The 16,976-nt window shown below is 41.6% G+C and overlaps 2 protein-coding genes across 2 annotated transcripts; both read right to left on the reverse strand.

Annotated features, from left to right (window-relative positions):
• Nucleotides 1–1,174: 1,174 nt before the first annotated feature.
• On the reverse strand, nucleotides 1,175–2,785 carry LOC116259408 (protein PLANT CADMIUM RESISTANCE 3-like). Its single transcript, XM_031637205.2, has 4 exons — nucleotides 2,185–2,785; nucleotides 2,016–2,087; nucleotides 1,683–1,895; nucleotides 1,175–1,453 (listed from the first exon to the last, which is right to left on the reverse strand). The coding sequence occupies exons 1-4, from the start codon at nucleotides 2,396–2,398 to the stop codon at nucleotides 1,377–1,379; spliced, it is 576 nt and encodes a 191-aa protein (XP_031493065.1). The 5' UTR covers nucleotides 2,399–2,785; the 3' UTR covers nucleotides 1,175–1,376.
• Nucleotides 2,786–14,101: 11,316 nt separating this feature from the next.
• LOC116259593 (protein PLANT CADMIUM RESISTANCE 2-like) lies at nucleotides 14,102–15,358 on the reverse strand. Its single transcript, XM_031637451.1, has 4 exons — nucleotides 15,157–15,358; nucleotides 14,992–15,063; nucleotides 14,661–14,873; nucleotides 14,102–14,181 (listed from the first exon to the last, which is right to left on the reverse strand). Exons 1-4 carry the CDS (start codon nucleotides 15,356–15,358, stop codon nucleotides 14,102–14,104), a joined length of 567 nt encoding a protein of 188 aa, XP_031493311.1.
• Nucleotides 15,359–16,976: the final 1,618 nt, after the last annotated feature.

Consider the following 16,976-nt stretch of genomic DNA (forward strand, 5'->3'; position numbering starts at 1 on the left):
GATTTTTTTTAAATTTTTTCTGATTTATTAATAATTTTTTTAAAAAATTTACGATACGGTTACGATACGTTACGATACGGCGTACCTTAAAGCCCTACCGATACGGCTTACGATACGCGTTTTACAACATTGGTTACAGGAAGCGTTGGGAACAAAATTGAAACTGAGTACAACATTTTATCTGCAAACAGATGGGCAATCCGAGCGAACCATTCAGACTCTTGAGGATATGTTAAGAGCTTGTGTTTTGCAATGGAAGGGTGAATGAGATAAACATGTGACGTTGGTCGAATTTGCCTACAACAACAGCTATCATTCAAGCGTTAGAATGGCTCTGTTTGAAGCTCTCTATAGCTGACCTTGCAGATCACCATCATGTTGGACTGAAATAGGAGGCAACAAGATTGAGGATCCTTTAGTAATCCAACACTATATTGACCTAGTCAACATGATTAGAAAGAAACTTTTGGCTGCTCAGAGTCGACAAAAGAGTTATGCAGACCAACGACGAAGAGAGCTAGCTTTTGATGCAAGAGATCACGTATTTGTCAAGATATCACCTACCAAAAGTGTTTTCTGATTCGAAAATAAGGGAAAATTGAGCCCAAGATACATTGGTCCATTCAAGATTTTGGAGAAAGTTGGAGAGGTTGCTTATCGAATTGCACTTCTACCACAATATAGCCACGTTTATCCAGTATTTCACGTGTCGATGCTAAGGAAATATGTATTTGATCCTTCGCATGTGATAGACTATGAAGAAGTTGAGTTGTAAGAAGATAATGACAACAGAAGAAAAGCCGCTTCGGATCATAGACCCGAAGTAACATGTATTGCAAAAGAAGACCATCCCACTAGTTCAAGTAGAATGGCAACACCATGGCATCAAGGAATGCACGTGGGAGACAAAAGAGGACATGCAAAAGAATTATCCCCAATTGTTTCTCGTGCGAGACGGAGAGATCTCCCTCGTGCTGGTGTTGGGTTGCTGAAGAATCGGTGGAAGCCACCGTCGGGCAAAACCATAAGACGAGGAAGGAGCACCCAAGAAGAGAGAGAAAATTGGGTGAGAAATGAAGAAAAAACTAGGGTTCAACCGGTTTTATATCAAATTTAGAAAATTACAAGAAAAAAAAAATTATATTCCAAGATTATTTGGTCTTTTGCACAAGCCTGTATAAGGATTGAACTAATACAGTGGTCAAGCAGGAAATAGTAGTGAAACTGAAATACAATCAAGTAAGCTAAACCCTTTCATTCTCCATAGCACAATTTCTTTGTATTGATTCTCATTCCACAACTTCAGGGGTCGAAGTCCAGAACTATATTGTTATTGGTTCCACATGCGTACATGTAGCTTGCCCACTTTGAAGCTGCTATCTCATCATCTCTGGTACCACAACAGGAGGCATGGTGGGCGGAAGCCTCTCTCTTTCCAAGTTTGCCTGCCAACCTTCACATTTAGAAATAAAATCAATTAGGACACCTCGCCAGAAGAGAGTCCGACATGAAAGAAAATGTTCATGGTTTAGCTACACGAAGAACTTATATATACAGCAAGAGGTAGGACAAGTTTAGTTGGTGGAGAGCCACATTAAGATAATGGTACTCCAGGTGGACCTGGTCTGATAGCGTAAGTTCCTCCCTGGCTTAGTATTCTGGGAGAAGGAGAGAGAGAGGACCTATGGAGGGGTCGAAACCCCGACGCTGGAGCTCTCTGTACTCCTGGGTGAGGGCGCAGGGCTCGCAGATGCAGTGGACAAGCCAATCAGCAGCGGGCTTCTCCGGCAGGCGATATTGGGCCCTCAGCTTCGCCCTGAAGAAGGCAGCGTAGAGGCAGCCGCAACATGTCAGCAACTTCATCGCTTCATACAGGCAAGCGCCCACAATGCACGCTGCGCAACCACCAATGCCCAAGTGCAGAAATTAATGGGACAACCCCAAATTGGAAGAAGCAGAAGATGATGTTGATCTACTTATGTTCTATAGAGAAAGAAAAAGAAAGAGAAGGTTACAAGTTTTTCCCCTGTCGACTATCTCCGCAATCCGGCCGAACGTAACACAGGGGCAGAAGCATGTTAATACGCCTACAACCAAAAAGCAAGACACGAGCAAATCCAGCCTAGTTAAAACGACAGAACGATAGAAATAGATAGAGAGTTACATCGAGAGAGAGAGAGGTACAGTTAGAGGGATCGGTGCAGCATTGGAAGAGGGTTGTCGTCCATCGTCTGGGGAATATGTGAGATTGGAGATCGCCGTCAGAACGGTAACCATATTCGCTTGCCTGCAGGGTGCTAGGGATGCCAAGCACCGGCTCCGTATAATAGCCAAACTCTTGATTGGATGAAGACGATGCTGCCGCCGCTGCCTGTTTCATGCCGCCTTGCGGATACATATCGTGATCGCTCTAGACCTCCGGTACAAGCGCTGACGGAGAAAGCGAGCTGTGTGAATGATGGCAGCCGGCCGATCTACCCAAGCCGCCTACCAGTTTCACTTTGCAAATAGCTAAGAAGAAGAAGAAGAAGAAGGCATAAAAGGTGGACGTTCCCAACTCCTCCTCCATCGTGTACAGAGAGACTCTGGTTTAGCTTTGGGGATCCCAACTAGACCTTTCTAAAAAAGGGCTGTGCAGCTTGGGCCAGCTCGTCTCCAACCAAGGTCACACAGCCGGATCCACGGTCAGTTCGCCTGAATTTCTGTTGCGATTTGGTTAAACCAGCTGGGAAATGAGAGGATTTCTGATTTTATATTAAGCACCACTCTGTTCCGGGAAAACTAAAAACCGCCATGAAGTTATGCGAGGAAAATTCAGTTCTCTTAGCCTATGCCTTTCAGACGGTTCCCATTTCTGTCTCGTGCTTACAAGGTGAGTGAAACACAGTGCTGGGTGCTGTATACCAGAGGGTATCGTTCTTGCTTTTTTGGTTGACAGGCTCGCAAAATAGTGTTTCTCAAACACGTTGTTGAAATATATAATTGAAAACATTATTTCTAAGGTCAAAGAATCAAGCACTATTAAAGACCCAAAATTTTAAAAGACATTTTTGATGCTTGAATGACAAGATAAAAACCTAGGGTGGGAGCACAAATCAGTTTTACCTGATGAGTGTGGCAAGTTTTCAGAATGGGATTTGGCAAAACCTAATTTTTAATGTCATATGAAATGGTGTTTTGGAGGAAAAATAAAAAAACCAGTTTATATAAACGCCCCTTTATTATTGCTCAAGCTAAATGGAGTTAGCTATACTAGGTTCTAGAAGCAGTCCCCAAGGGATACATCGTATCAAAAAGAGATTTATGTATATAAAACAAACAAAAAAAAAAAAACAGGGATACATCACCATTTCTGAGGACCATGAGACCACATGGTTCCCCTTTCGCTTGCTGTCCACAATGTATAGTTGTGGCATAGGGGCGGTGTCAATTGGTTCCTCTTACACATTTGTTCAGTCCTAAGCCACTTACACACCATCTCCTTATCCTGCTGGTTCCAATTCATGGCTAGAGGATCGCCATATAACGTGGAATAAGTTTTCCGATGGGTGATCCATTGACATGCTACCATGCATAATATTTTAATTGAAATATTTACAAAACTATGGATGTGCATGAGAAAATGGCTGGCTGTTGTAGCAATTGGAAAGCGATAACTCTCTCTCTGTTGCCTTCTGTTGCAACCTTTCATCACTGCCATTGTTTGGGTCTGCACTGTCCTTGAAGGGTTTCCTCATTGTTGCCACTGCAGGTTCTACCACTGCGATTGGTTCTACCGTTGCCCTCTTATGCTGCTACCATTGACATATGCTAAAAGTTATGGCGTTGTCGCCGGTTTTGCTGTTGCTATTAGGCTCTACCATTGGGCTGCCATTTGCCGTTGAGTTGCACTGCTATATGTAGATTCTACTGTTGGGCTTCTAGCATCGATGTTAATTCTTGGATTGAGAGTAGGGATGGATATGGATTTAGAAGCCCATGACTTGGGTTTGGACCTTGTTTAAAATGATGAAGCAAGCATGCAACGGACCATTGTCCCAGAAGAGCTTGAATGGAAGAGGGGTTGTAGAAGTGAAGGGTAGACTAGGGATGTAGAGTAGGAGAATTGTCCATCTTCTGCCCAATACTGCTCATGATTGAGGAGGTGGTATGATGGCAACTAATAGATCTATAGGGATATTATATTTTTGAAAATAAGCTTGTTTCCCACCCTTTCATTAAAGAGAATCTCATGATATCTTTTGAGAACCAATTCAGCTCCCAAATTAGGAATGTCTAAACCTTCCCTTCTTCTTGGTAAACAAATGATATCCCAAGTAACACGATGTGATCTTTTGGATGTAGAAAAAAGCAGATCATCCCACAATAGTTTTTTTCAAGTACTTGCTAATGATTTTTGAACTATTGATGGGCTTCGGCACAAGAGACGTTAACATATATATTGTCGATAGCACATGCTTGATAAGCATAACTGGCCTGCCACTTAGAGATATTTTTCTTGCCATGACCATTGCCTCTATTTGGCTGGAGAGAGGAAACATGCTTCCCTAAAACAAGCATTGGGCATAGGAGGCATGCTCTGTTGGGATTTCTTCATCTGGATAGTCCTGCGTTGATACGGGTCCATATCCGTTTCGGACCCTTAAGTATAAATACTTGTGTCTTGTGATGGTGTGAGACACATCAAGTTTTTACCGTCTGGGTAATCGGTCCCCTTAGCCATACGTGAATTGCTTGTCCCCATCACTGGGCTGCTATGGCTGAGGAGAGAAACCCATTGCCGCCGCCGCTACCTCCGCAGGGGAACGACTCTATGGGGACTGTAGCCGTTCTTCCCACAGCCGCTGACATTCAGTCGGCGGTCGCCTCTACAGGTTCTACTTCCGCCATATATGAAACCACATGAATTATGAATGTTTGTTTTTCGATTTCTGCATTTTCGTTTGTGCGCTATCTAGATTTCTAGCAAAGCTCCAACAATGGGTTATGGGCCCACCACGCTTCCGCTGCGCGTTTCCCTTTGCATTCTATTTTCACGCAAAGAGAATAGGGCAGAAATGTGGAAAGAGGGCGACGGCCTCCATCGCGTGGGTGATGGAAGCCGTGAGTTCTGTTTGGAGGGAAAGGGGACGGTAGGGAGTTGGGCGATGGAGAAGCATGGGGCCGGCGGTTATGGCGGCATGGCGGGCAGCGACCGCCGTTTTGGGCGACGGCCGGCGCCCATCCATCTCTGTCTACCCGTTTTTCTTTTTCAATTTCTAAAAGGAACCAACATAGGAGGGCAGAGGAGCGGGAGAAAGGGCTTCGCCCGTTTCCGGCACCCATCTCCAAATCTCCACCGCCGGGCTCTTCCCCATCGCCGGACGGCGCCGTGAGACCTGTCGGCACGCACCCATAGCCTGTCGGAGGAGGTTTCCGCTGTTCCCTGTCGTTCGGCGTATGGCAGACGAGCGGCGGTTTCAGTTTCCCTGAAACCGCTCGCTAGGTCGAGTGGGAGCCGGTCGGGCGGAAGGTGGGGGTGGGTCGGACCTCCGCCCGCCCGCTTTGGTTTCAAAATTTTTGGATCGGGTCGGGTCCGGTTGGACCCGATCCGTATCCATTCGGTTGATTTTATAAACTGAACCGATTCGGTCCGTTTCTGAACCGACACGGTTCGTTTCAGGCTTTTAGAGACCGATTCGGGCCGTTTCAGAACCGGTTCGGGCATTTTAGGACCGATTCAAATCTTTTCTGGACCGGTTTAGTTATTTTTCAGACCGGTTCCTTCGGTTTTAGAACCGGTTTGGGCCCTTTTGAACCGATTCAGAGTTGTTTGAGACCGGTTCTTTCCCTTTTCGGACCGGTTCATCTAGTTTTCCACCGGTTCGGTCCATTTAGGACTGATATGGGACCGGTTCTAAGCTAGAGGAAGCTGGTACATGTGTTTGTATGCCCATTTAAGGTGTTTAATGGATTGGTTTGATCATTTTAGATCGATACAGGACCGATTCATTATGTTTTATGGAGCTTTAATGAATAATTTAGATAGCATTAAGTTGATTATGTAGAAATGATTCATGTGATTCGTGTATTTCATTTTAAATGTGTTATTGTGACATGTTATATTTTTGTATCATGTTTTTTGTTTAGGATTATGCTAAGGTTAAATTTTATTGCATGATCATAAAATTGTGCGATAACGCTAATGTAAGAAGCCTATGATTAGTTAAATCATGTTATACCTCACCAAAGTGACTACGCATGATTTAAAGACACATTAGTGTTTCATGTTGTGCTTATTCTCATTTGAAGTGGCATAATTACCCAAAGGTAGTGTGTTATGTTCAGGAGAATAAGTAGAGTAAAATAGGAAAATAGATTCTTACATAGTTATGTCATTTTACACCCAAAGGTGTTATGCTTAACTATAGTTTGGATTTACATTTCCTAGTTTTACTAGATAAAGTTAAGACAGAATACATGTGCGTATTAGGTATATTACCAAAGTAGTATCCTAATGACCCCGAGTATTTGTCTTGGAAATAGTAAACATAAAGAGCCCTTTATTTGGTTTACTGTTCCATATGGTTTCTCTCATATAATGCATGTCAACTTATGGATGTCTTTTGTCGTCTGCAGTGCCTGGATCTATTTATTTTAATGGCTCAAATTCTATCCCTTTACTTGATGATTCGAATTATGCTGAATGGAAAGAAAATGTTGTGTTTACATTGGGGTATATGGATCTGGATATGGCTTTGAGGCGACCTGAGCCACCACCTCTTACACCAGAAAGTACACATAATGAAATAGTGTATTTTGACAAGTGGGAGCGTTCTAACCGACTAAGCTTGTTGCTTTTGCAATCAAGGGTCGCTAAGAACATACGTGGTGCTATCCCACCTTGTAGATTGGTGAGAGAGTTTTTGGATGCAGTTGAGGCTCAGTTTGTTAGTTCTCATAAAGCTAGAGCCAGTACCCTAATGTCAAAGTTAATATCTATGAAATATCAAGGAGGGGGTAACATTCGCCAGCATATGTTAGAGATGAGGAACATTGCTTCTCAATTGAATGACATGAAGTTGACTATTTTTGAATCATTCTTGGTATTCTTTACTTTGACCTCTTTACCAGCTGAATATACTCCTTTCAAGATCAGTTACAACACACATAATACTGAATGAACATTCAATGAATTGATGTCCAAGTGTGTTGAAGAGGAGGAAAGAATGAAGGGTGAGAAGTTGCAAAGTGCACATATGGTTTCTCACTCTGGGGCTGGTAAAGTTGGCATAAAGAAAAGTTCAATGAAAAGGAGTGCCAAGAAGAAGTCAACAGGACAAACTGCTTCTCAAACTGCGCAGACTAACTTAGCACCTATAAAGTGTTTCTTTTGCAAGAAAAAGGGGCATAAGAAGTCAGACTGCATCAAGTACAAGAATTGGTTAGAGAAGAAAGGTAACATGTCATTTGTTTCACTTAAAAGTAATATGTTACATGTTCCTATTAATAGCTGGTGGATTGACTCTGGTGCTACTGTGCATATTGCCAATAATTTACAGGACTTTCTGAGCAAAATGGAACCAACACTACATGAGAGGAGCATTTTCTCAGGAAACAAAATGCGCTCACATATGAAGGCTGTAGGAGAATGCCAGATTAGGCTTGATACTGGCTTTGTTTTGGATCTTCATGATGTTTTCTTTGTTCCATCATATAGTAGAAACTTAATTTCTGTATCAAGACTGGACAAATTTGATTTCTGTTTAAAGTTTGAAAACTCAAAGATGTTGATTTATAAAGATATTGTTGAAATTGGTTCTGCTATTTTGTGTGATGGTTTATACAAGTTGAATGTGAAGATCCAATCTCCTGAATCGTTGGTTTCTAGTCATAATATAATTGACAATAAGCGTAGTACCATAAAGGATGATTCATACATGCTATGGCACCGCCGTTTGGGTCATATCTCTGAAAAGAGAATAAGGAGACTCCTAAATGAAGGGATCTTACGATCTCTTGATTTTACAGATAACGACATATGTGTAGATTGCATAAAGGCAAAGCAAACTAACATATATAAAGAAGGTGTCGAGCTATGTATTGAAAAGTTAGGAATTGTTCACACAGATGTTTGTGGACCTTTCTCTCATTGTTACACAGGCGAAAAGTATTTTGTCACCTTTATAGATGACTATTCTCGGTATTTGTATCTCTACTTAATCTTTGAAAAATCTGATGTGTGTCAAGTTTTCAAAGACTATAAGAAAGAAATAGAGAAACAAACCGGTGAGGTTATCAAGATAGTCAGATCAGATAGAGGTGGTGAATATTATGGTAGGTTCACTGAGATGGGACAAAGGGAAGGACCATTAGCGCGATTTTTAAAGGAAGAAGGCATTGTGCCTCAATACACTATGCTAGGCAGCGCCTACCAAAATGGTGTTGCTGAAAAAAGAAATCGTACGCTTAAAGAAATGGTTCGAGCTATGTTAAATTACTCTACTCTCCCTCTAACCTTGTGGGGTGAAGCTCTCAGGACAGCAGTGCATATACAGAATAGGGTTCCTACTAAGGCTGTTCCCACAACTCCTTACGAGTTATGGACAGGTAGGAAACCTTCTCTTTCTCATATGCACATATGGGGATGTCCTGCTGAAGCTAAATTGTATAACCCCTACATAAAAGCCTTTGATCCTAGAACAACCAGTGGTTTCTTTATTGGTTATCCAGAAAGATCGAAAGACTATAGGTTTTATTGTCCATCTCATACACCACATATTGTGGAAACAGATAAGGCTAAGTTCCTGGAAGATGGCTCATTTGGGTTAGATGCATTACAAAACCTCAATTTTGAGAAAATACAGGATACTGAAAGTAGACCTGATAAAGAAAATATAAATGTGTATGATTATGTTGTCTCCCAGGATGACATGAATGCAAATCATACTGGCAATGCATCAGATCCAGATGAATTAAGTGTAGATCATACTGATGAACACGAACAGAATGTGGACATACAAATTGAAAATGATCAATTACCTGTTCGTAGATCTACAAGGGCCAGGAGATCTGCCATATCATCAGACTATGTGGTATACCTACAAGAGCCTAGTGATTTCATAGATGTTGATGATGATCCTTTCACATTCATTGAAGCCGTTGAAAGCAAAGAATATAGGCACTGGATTAATGCCATGAAAGAAGAGCTTGACTCTACGGCTAAAAAACAGACGTGGAGCCTTATGTCGTTGCTTGAAGGAGTAAAACCCGTAAGATGTAAATGAGTTTATAAGACCAAGAGGGACTCTAAAGGCAACATAGAGAGATACAAGGCAAGATTGGTTGCTAAAGAATTCACACAAATGGAGGGCATTGACTATAATGAGACATATTCACCTGTCTCTGCTAAAGAGTCAATGAGGATTGTCCTTGCACTTGTAGCTCATTTTGACTTAGAGCTACATCAGATGGATGTGAAAACAGCTTTCTTAAATGGTGATTTGGATGAAGAGGTATATATGGATCAACCTCAAGGGTTTTCTGAGAGTGGTAAAGATCATTTGGTTTGCAAACTTAATAAAGCAATTTATGGACTTAAACAGGCCTCACGTCAATGGTACATTAAGTTTTCCGAAGTCATTACGACTTTTGGGTTTACAGAAAACATCATTGATCGATGTGTGTATCTTAAGACATGTGGGAGTAAGTTCATAATTTTGACTTTATATGTGGATGACATTTTGCTTGCTTCAAATGATCTTCAATTGCTAACAGAAACCAAACATTTTCTCGCATCTCATTTTGAGATGAAGGACATGGGTGAGGCTTCATTTGTTCTCGGCATTGAGATTCGTCGAGACAGATCTAAATGTGTTTTAAGTCTCTCCCAATCAGTATATATCAATAAAGTTCTTAAGAGATATGGGATGAAGAATTGTTCTCCTATTTCAGCACCCATAGCTAAAGGGGATAAATTGAGCCTAAATGATTGTCCAAAGGACGAATTTGAAAAGGCACAAATGATCAACATTCCATATGCATCTGCGGTTGGCAGCTTGCAGTATGCGTAGATTTGTACTAGGCCTGACATTTCCTTTGCTGTTGGCATGCTTGGTAGATTTCAATCTAATCCAGGCATGACACATTGGAAGGCCGTAAAGAGAGTCATGCGGTACTTGCAAGGGACAAAAGATTACATGTTGACATATCGCAAGGTGGACCATTTAGAAGTGATTGGCTATTCTGATGCCGATCTTGGAGGATGTACCGATAGTAGAAAGTCTACTACTGGTTTTGTTTTCCTTCTATCAGGAGGTGCCATCTCATGAGGGAGCAAAAAGCAGACTGTGACTACTGCTCACACCATGGAAGCAGAATTCATTGCATTATATGAGACTACATCACAGGCAATTTGGATAAAGAACTTCATTTCACAGCTCAAGATAGTGGAATCTATTGATATACCACTTAAGGTTCACTGTGATAATGAAGCTGCAGTGTCCTTTTCCAACAACAACAAAAGTACTACTTCTTGTAGGCATATGGAACTTAAGTATTTTGTTGTTAAGGAAATGACAGAGAATCAACTAGTGTGTATTCAACACATTGAGACTACAAATATGGTTGCAGATCCTCTTACTAAAGCGCTAGCATCTGGTATGTTCTTTGAACATGTTAAGAGGATGGGTTTGTGTAGTTCAATGTAAACACACTATTATGCAAACATTTATAAATGTGATCACATACAGTTTGTTGATTCTCATTAAGTTTGTTGTCTATTTATTTTGTATTCTCATTTGTTTGTTGAGAAGTTTTGTAAGACAACAAGGTGGGACCTTGGAATGGATTTTAAGGCTAATCCATTCATTTTGTTTACCCTTGATATCGACTTGGACTAGTGGGAGATTGTTGGGATTTCTCCATCTGGATAGTCCTGCGTCGATACGGGTCCATATCCGTTTCGGACCCTTAAGTATAAATACTTGTGTCTTGTGATGGTGTGAGACACATCAAGTTTTAACCATCTGGGTAATCGGTCCCCTTAGTCATACGTGAATTGCCTGTCCCCATCACTGGGCTGCTATGGCTGAGGAGAGAAACCCATTGCCGCCGCCGCCGCTACCTCCGTAGGGGAACGACTCTATGGGGACTGTAGCCGTTCTTCCCACAGCCGCCGACATTCAGTCGGCGATCGCCTCTACAGGTTCTACTTCCGCCCTATATGAAACCACATTAATCATAAATGTTTGTTTTTCGATTTCTGCATTTTCGTTTGTGCGCTATCTAGATTTCTAGCAAAGCTCCAACATGCTCCTCTTAAACAGCTTTGTCTTTAGGATGCACAAGAAAAATACTGTGCATTAGTTGAAATTCATATGGGGAAGGAAAGTTTAACGTGTCGTGTTTCCTGTGCATCAAGCACTGAAATATTTCACCCACAAAAGTCATACGAACGTGGAGAATTTAACCCGCAAAAAAGTTCGACCTCTGGAGGTCAGACTTTTTATTTTTTTGAGAGCCGTTAGGGCTCTCTCGCTGGCTCTCTTCTCTCACTGCCTCTCCTCTGTCGCTCTCTCCTTCCTCTCCTCTCTCGCTGTCTCTCCTATCTCGCTCACTCCTTCCTCTCCTCTCTCGCTGCCTGTCCTTTCTCGCTCTCTTGTTCCTCTCCACTCTCGCTTTCTCGTTCCTCTCCTCTTTCCCCAATGTCTTGGCACCATCTTCAACAGGAAATTTGGATTTATCCCTCTTGGCTGCTCCTTTACTCAGGTATGCCTCTCACGATTCCTCTTTTTTCACTTCTATCATGCTCTGTTTGGTGGGTGTCTGCTATGCTTTTGTTTTGAAGTTACAACTTGTATATTTTTGTCCTTACTTGATTCCGCTCAATTACCATATTATAAAACCAATCACTCCAATAATTTGCCCAGTATGTAGGTTCTGTCTTCAGCTTTAATTCATGTAGTGCCTGTTCAAATGTTTGTGAGCACAGCAACTGGTATTCATTCAAACATTTCTACTTCCACACGATTAAACATAATATATTAAATACATTAACACTGCCAATGCCTGGAATACATTGTGAATTGCTGTTTTTTGAGTTTGATTCATAGAACTTGTTGTTTTTTTGTAAATGCAGGCAAATCAGCTAGAAAGCGACATAGCAAGGACTGGAATACATTGTCAATTGGATCTTGAAAGCCACCGGTGAAAAGACAAGCTTATATCACCTAATCAGGTCTGTTAAAAACCCCTTTGTGCTTTATGTGTTCATTGAAGCTTCTCTTTCTGCATATGCTGCAGTCTCTTGGTTGTCTTGCACTACTTAGTTAAATGAACTGGTTTTGAATTACGGTGCACATCTTTCTTTCTAGCAACTCAACACCGTGTATTACGGTGTTAATACTTTAATTATAGATGTTGAGATTTTGGGGAAGGTAACACAATCTTGAGGATACCTTGGTATATAGTTCAGTTGTATGTAGTTTTCTGTGTATGTGTGCTTCTATGATTTACAACCTATATGTCTTGTTATGAGATCTTGGAATGGTAACAAAATATTGTGGATATGTTGAAACAGTTTGGGTGAATGCATGCATGCAAATTTTTATAGATAGTCTGCAATTTTTTATTCATTTAGTTCTTGTTATGGATAGGGATCAGCCTTGGTGCAACTCATGCCATGCCAGGGATTGGAATGCTTCTCCTTTCATGTTTTATTCGAAGAGGTGTTGTACCCACATGAAGTTGGATTGTTGTTTAATCAATTTATTGTTTTAGATCATCTTCCAATTTGTATCCATGTGAAATTGGAAGAGAACAAAAAAAACTTCTAACAGTCAGGAAAAAAGTCTCAATTATTTTTTGCCCTGTGCACTAAACACAATTAATTTTACATTGTAAAAACTTACCATGTGCACCAACACAGTTAATTTTACCCTGCACTTCCCTGCAATCAAACACGGTCTCAAATTGAAAAATTTATATATAAATTTTGGAAAATTTTATTTGTCGTATGTAAAAATTTTAAAAAATGATATTTCGGTTCGTGTCAAAATTATAAAAACTTTAATTCTTCCCCTGATGAAAAATTTCTGACTCTACCCCTATTTGTAGGGGGAAACCCGGTTGCCTAGAATAGAAAAATACAATCTCCTACCGGCGGAGACGTAAAAATACTGTGCAATGGCATCCATCAACAAACTAATATGGGTTTGATCCTCGTTGAAAGAGATGAATAATCACACAAATGTAATCACCAAGCGGCCACTTTACATTAATTGCTATAGAACCCGTCTTCCACAAGAGGATGAAAGAAAAAAGAAAAAAAAAGCGTCCTGCAATTTTATGCGTGAAAAAACTCAATCCTTACTCATGAGCACACTACACGTAAAAGGCCAATAGCAAGCAGCCGATGTATTAACAAAAGCCACCCAGAGAGATAATTTTTCAAGAAACCTCAGCGAGTTGGGTGTGAAATAATCCATCGCACACTTGAGGGAGAGTGTGGCAAAGGAATGAGTTCAACACCTTTCAGAAACCAGAAACTATCATTCGGAAAGAAGAAATTATGGCTGCCCCCATCCTTCCTTGTCCGAGAAGGATCCATTTATAATATATTTTGTTGCTTTATTCCTCCATTTATATCTTTATCATATTGCAAAAAATACCCAGTGAGGGTGTATCTATGCTGAATTGTACTGAATGAAATATGAACGTGGTTTCTCGCGTAGATGCAGACAAGTAATGCCGAAACCCCTTAACTTTGTAAAGCATTGCTTCTTCCTTCCTCTCCTTCTCATTTCCAATCAGATTTTGCCTGTTCGAGGGATAATAGCGTCTACATGTCCAACTTTGGCGAAAACAGCATAAAGCACTCATGTTCCAAGAGTATTGGGTCTCGTGCACAAGCTTGTACCAATGTTTTAATCTATATAGTGGACAAGCAGGAAATAATAGTGTAATAGAAGTACAGTCAGATGAACTACAATAGACTCGTTCTTTCTCCATTGTACAATTCTTCGGATTGATCAACTCGTTCTAGTAGAACTTGAGGGATCTAAATCCAGAACTATGTTGCCATTGGTTCCACATGCATCTATGTAGGTTGCCCATTTTGGAACTACTTTCTGGTCATTGGTGGTAACACAACAGGAGGCATGGTGGGCGGAACCCTCTGCGTTGCCAAGTTCCCCTTCCAACCTTCACATTCAGAAACAAAATCAATTAGGAGGCGTCACCAGAAGACAGTCGGACATGAAAGAAAAGTTTCATAGTTTCCCTGTTCAAGCCTTATCGATCAATTTAACAAGAAGCTGAGGAGGAAATCATGATGCAGCAATGCCGGCAGTGGTGGAGCTAGAAATTTATAGATAAAAAGCATTACTATAACAAATTTCAAACTTTAAAGCACTATTTTTTATAAAAAGTCAATAAACATCAATGAAGTGAATTTTGTGGGCTGGTTTGGTCAATCACTGCAAGCCATTTTGAAAAGGCTATTCAGGACGAGATGGAACTATTTTTGTTTCAAAACAAACATAAAGAATTTAATGGTCATTTCATATGGTAGAGTTTCTTAGTACGATATAAGTTGTTGAAAAAAGAAATGACTGTGATTAGAATCCTTCTTTTAAATATGTTGAAAGAGCGATCCAAACCAGATAGATATGAGAGAGGACCTATGGTCATGTCGTAACCCCGACGCTTGAGCTCTCTGTACTCCTGGGCGAGGGCGCAGGGCTCGCACAGTAAGTGGACGGCCCAATCGGGAGCGGGGCTCTCCGGCAGGCGATACTGGGCCCTCATCTTCGCCCTGAAGAAGGCAGAGTAGAGGCAGGCGCACCCTGTCAAGCACCTGATCACCTCATACAGGCCCGTGCCTATGATGCAGGCTGCACAACCACCATTGCCCAAGTGCAAAAATTTATCAGACAACCCTAAATTGAAAGAAGGAGAAGCAGATGCTGATCTAACTATACTTTAGAGAGAGAGAGAGAGAGAGAGACTTACACGTTTCACCCCTGTCGACTATCTCCGCAATCTGGCCGAATGCGACACAAGGGCAGCAGCATGTTAAGAGGCCTGCAACCAGAACGAAGACGAGAACAAATCCATTTCAAGCTTTGAGGACAGAATGATAGATATATATACATATATATCTCGAGAAAAGCATACAGGTAGAGGGATCAGTGCAGCATTGGAAGAGGGTTGTCGACCACCGGGTGGGGAATTGCTTGCGAAATTGGACGTCGCTAGGGTAACCATATAATTCGCGCTGGACCCGTAGGGTGGTGGGGATGCCAAGGGTCGGCTCCCCATAATAGCCGCCTCGCTCATTAGGGGAAGACGATGCCGCCGCCGCCGCTGCCTGTTTCATCCCGCCTTGCTGATACATCGGGATCGTTCAAGACTCCGCTACAAGAGCTGACGGAGAAAGCGGGCTCTGTGAATTACGGCACACGGCCGATCTTCCGAAGCCGCCTGCCGACTATGTTCTGGGAATCACGAGGAGGAGGAGAAGGAAGAAGAGGAAGGCGTGAAAGCTGAATGCCAGTACATCCACCTCGATCGTTCGTGTACAGAGCAGAGCGACTGTGGTTTACCTTTGACGATCCCAACGATGGCCCATTTAAAAGGTGGGTGTTCGACGTTCGGCCAGCTCGTGTCCAACCAGGGTCAGATCGGCAGCAGTCCAAATTTGGCGGAAAGGTCATCGGATAAAAGGTGCAAGCTTGTATCCGAGAAGAACCACTGGATCCACGGTCACGCTCGCCTTACTTCTTGTTACGATTCGCTAGGTTGAAACACAAGGGAAACGAGAAAACTTCTTATTTTTATATTAAGCACATCACTCTTTCTGAAGATCTAAAAATCGCCTTGAACGACTTAGATGAGCTGGGCATTTGATCGGCCAAATTCTGTGCTATACGCTAGATGATAGAAGGGGTCTTTTATAGCTCTTGCGTTTTTTGTGTTTTTGAAACAATTATATGATTTTGTTTTAAAAGTAGACCTGCCATTTAAACTACATTACATGTTAACCATGTTATTTCTGTTTTCAACCCATCGAACCAGTAACCTGCTATGTAATTTGAAGTGTAGTAGGTTGAAGAAGAAAGCATCTTTCGTTTAATGAAATATCTTAGCTTTTGGAAAAATCGCACATACATGCGATACAATCGCGTCACTCAAGAAATTAATTTTAAGGATTCCAAGACGAATGGGAAGCCAATATTTACCACATACTTGGATGTAAACGAGAAAACGGCCGGCTGGTTGCTATAACAATTTGAACTTTCCACTTAATCATGTTCCCGTCCCGTGCTTTGGGGGTTCAAAAATGCTTTCGAGCCTGGGTGGAAAGCAGGACACCCATCAAATTAACGTAGCGCATCCATTGTTTGCTGTTAAGAGGAATAACGTGCATGAAAATCGAACTGTTAGGGCAATCGGCAACATACACCACAAAATTGCTCATCAGGTATGGCATCCAGTTAAGGCTTGGTAGCTGAGAAGTTCCGTCAAGTTGTTGGTTCTAGAACTCCAAAATTTGATATGAAGTATAAAATTTGGAGCGCACTTGCTGTGGCAAAGGGTAGAATCTGAATCCCGATTCATGGCCGTCAGATTTCAATCGATAATGCAACTTATGGCCAAAAGTTTGGAAATTTTTACATCAACTTTAATGGCCAAAAGTTTGAGACGGTCGATTTTTTCGTCGATTTAAAAATCTCACCCAGATTTGATGCATAGCGATCTTAGAGCATTCCAACGACATGCATTCAGAGGGATGAATTTAAAATTTGCCGTTTTCCTGCTAAATTCATGGATTAGTGGCTGGACAAACCGGCCGGACTGTCAAATCTAGGTTATGTATCGGAACATAATACCGACCGTCTTATATTCCTAATTAATGTAAGGCAAAATGCGGGAGCACTGGCACTAAATAGCGCAAGACTTGAGCGCCACAGGCGCTAGTAGTTCTTCCAATGGCG

The sequence above is a fragment of the Nymphaea colorata genome, chromosome 8, assembly GCF_008831285.2.
Source record: "Nymphaea colorata isolate Beijing-Zhang1983 chromosome 8, ASM883128v2, whole genome shotgun sequence".
Lineage (NCBI taxonomy): Eukaryota > Viridiplantae > Streptophyta > Magnoliopsida > Nymphaeales > Nymphaeaceae > Nymphaea > Nymphaea colorata.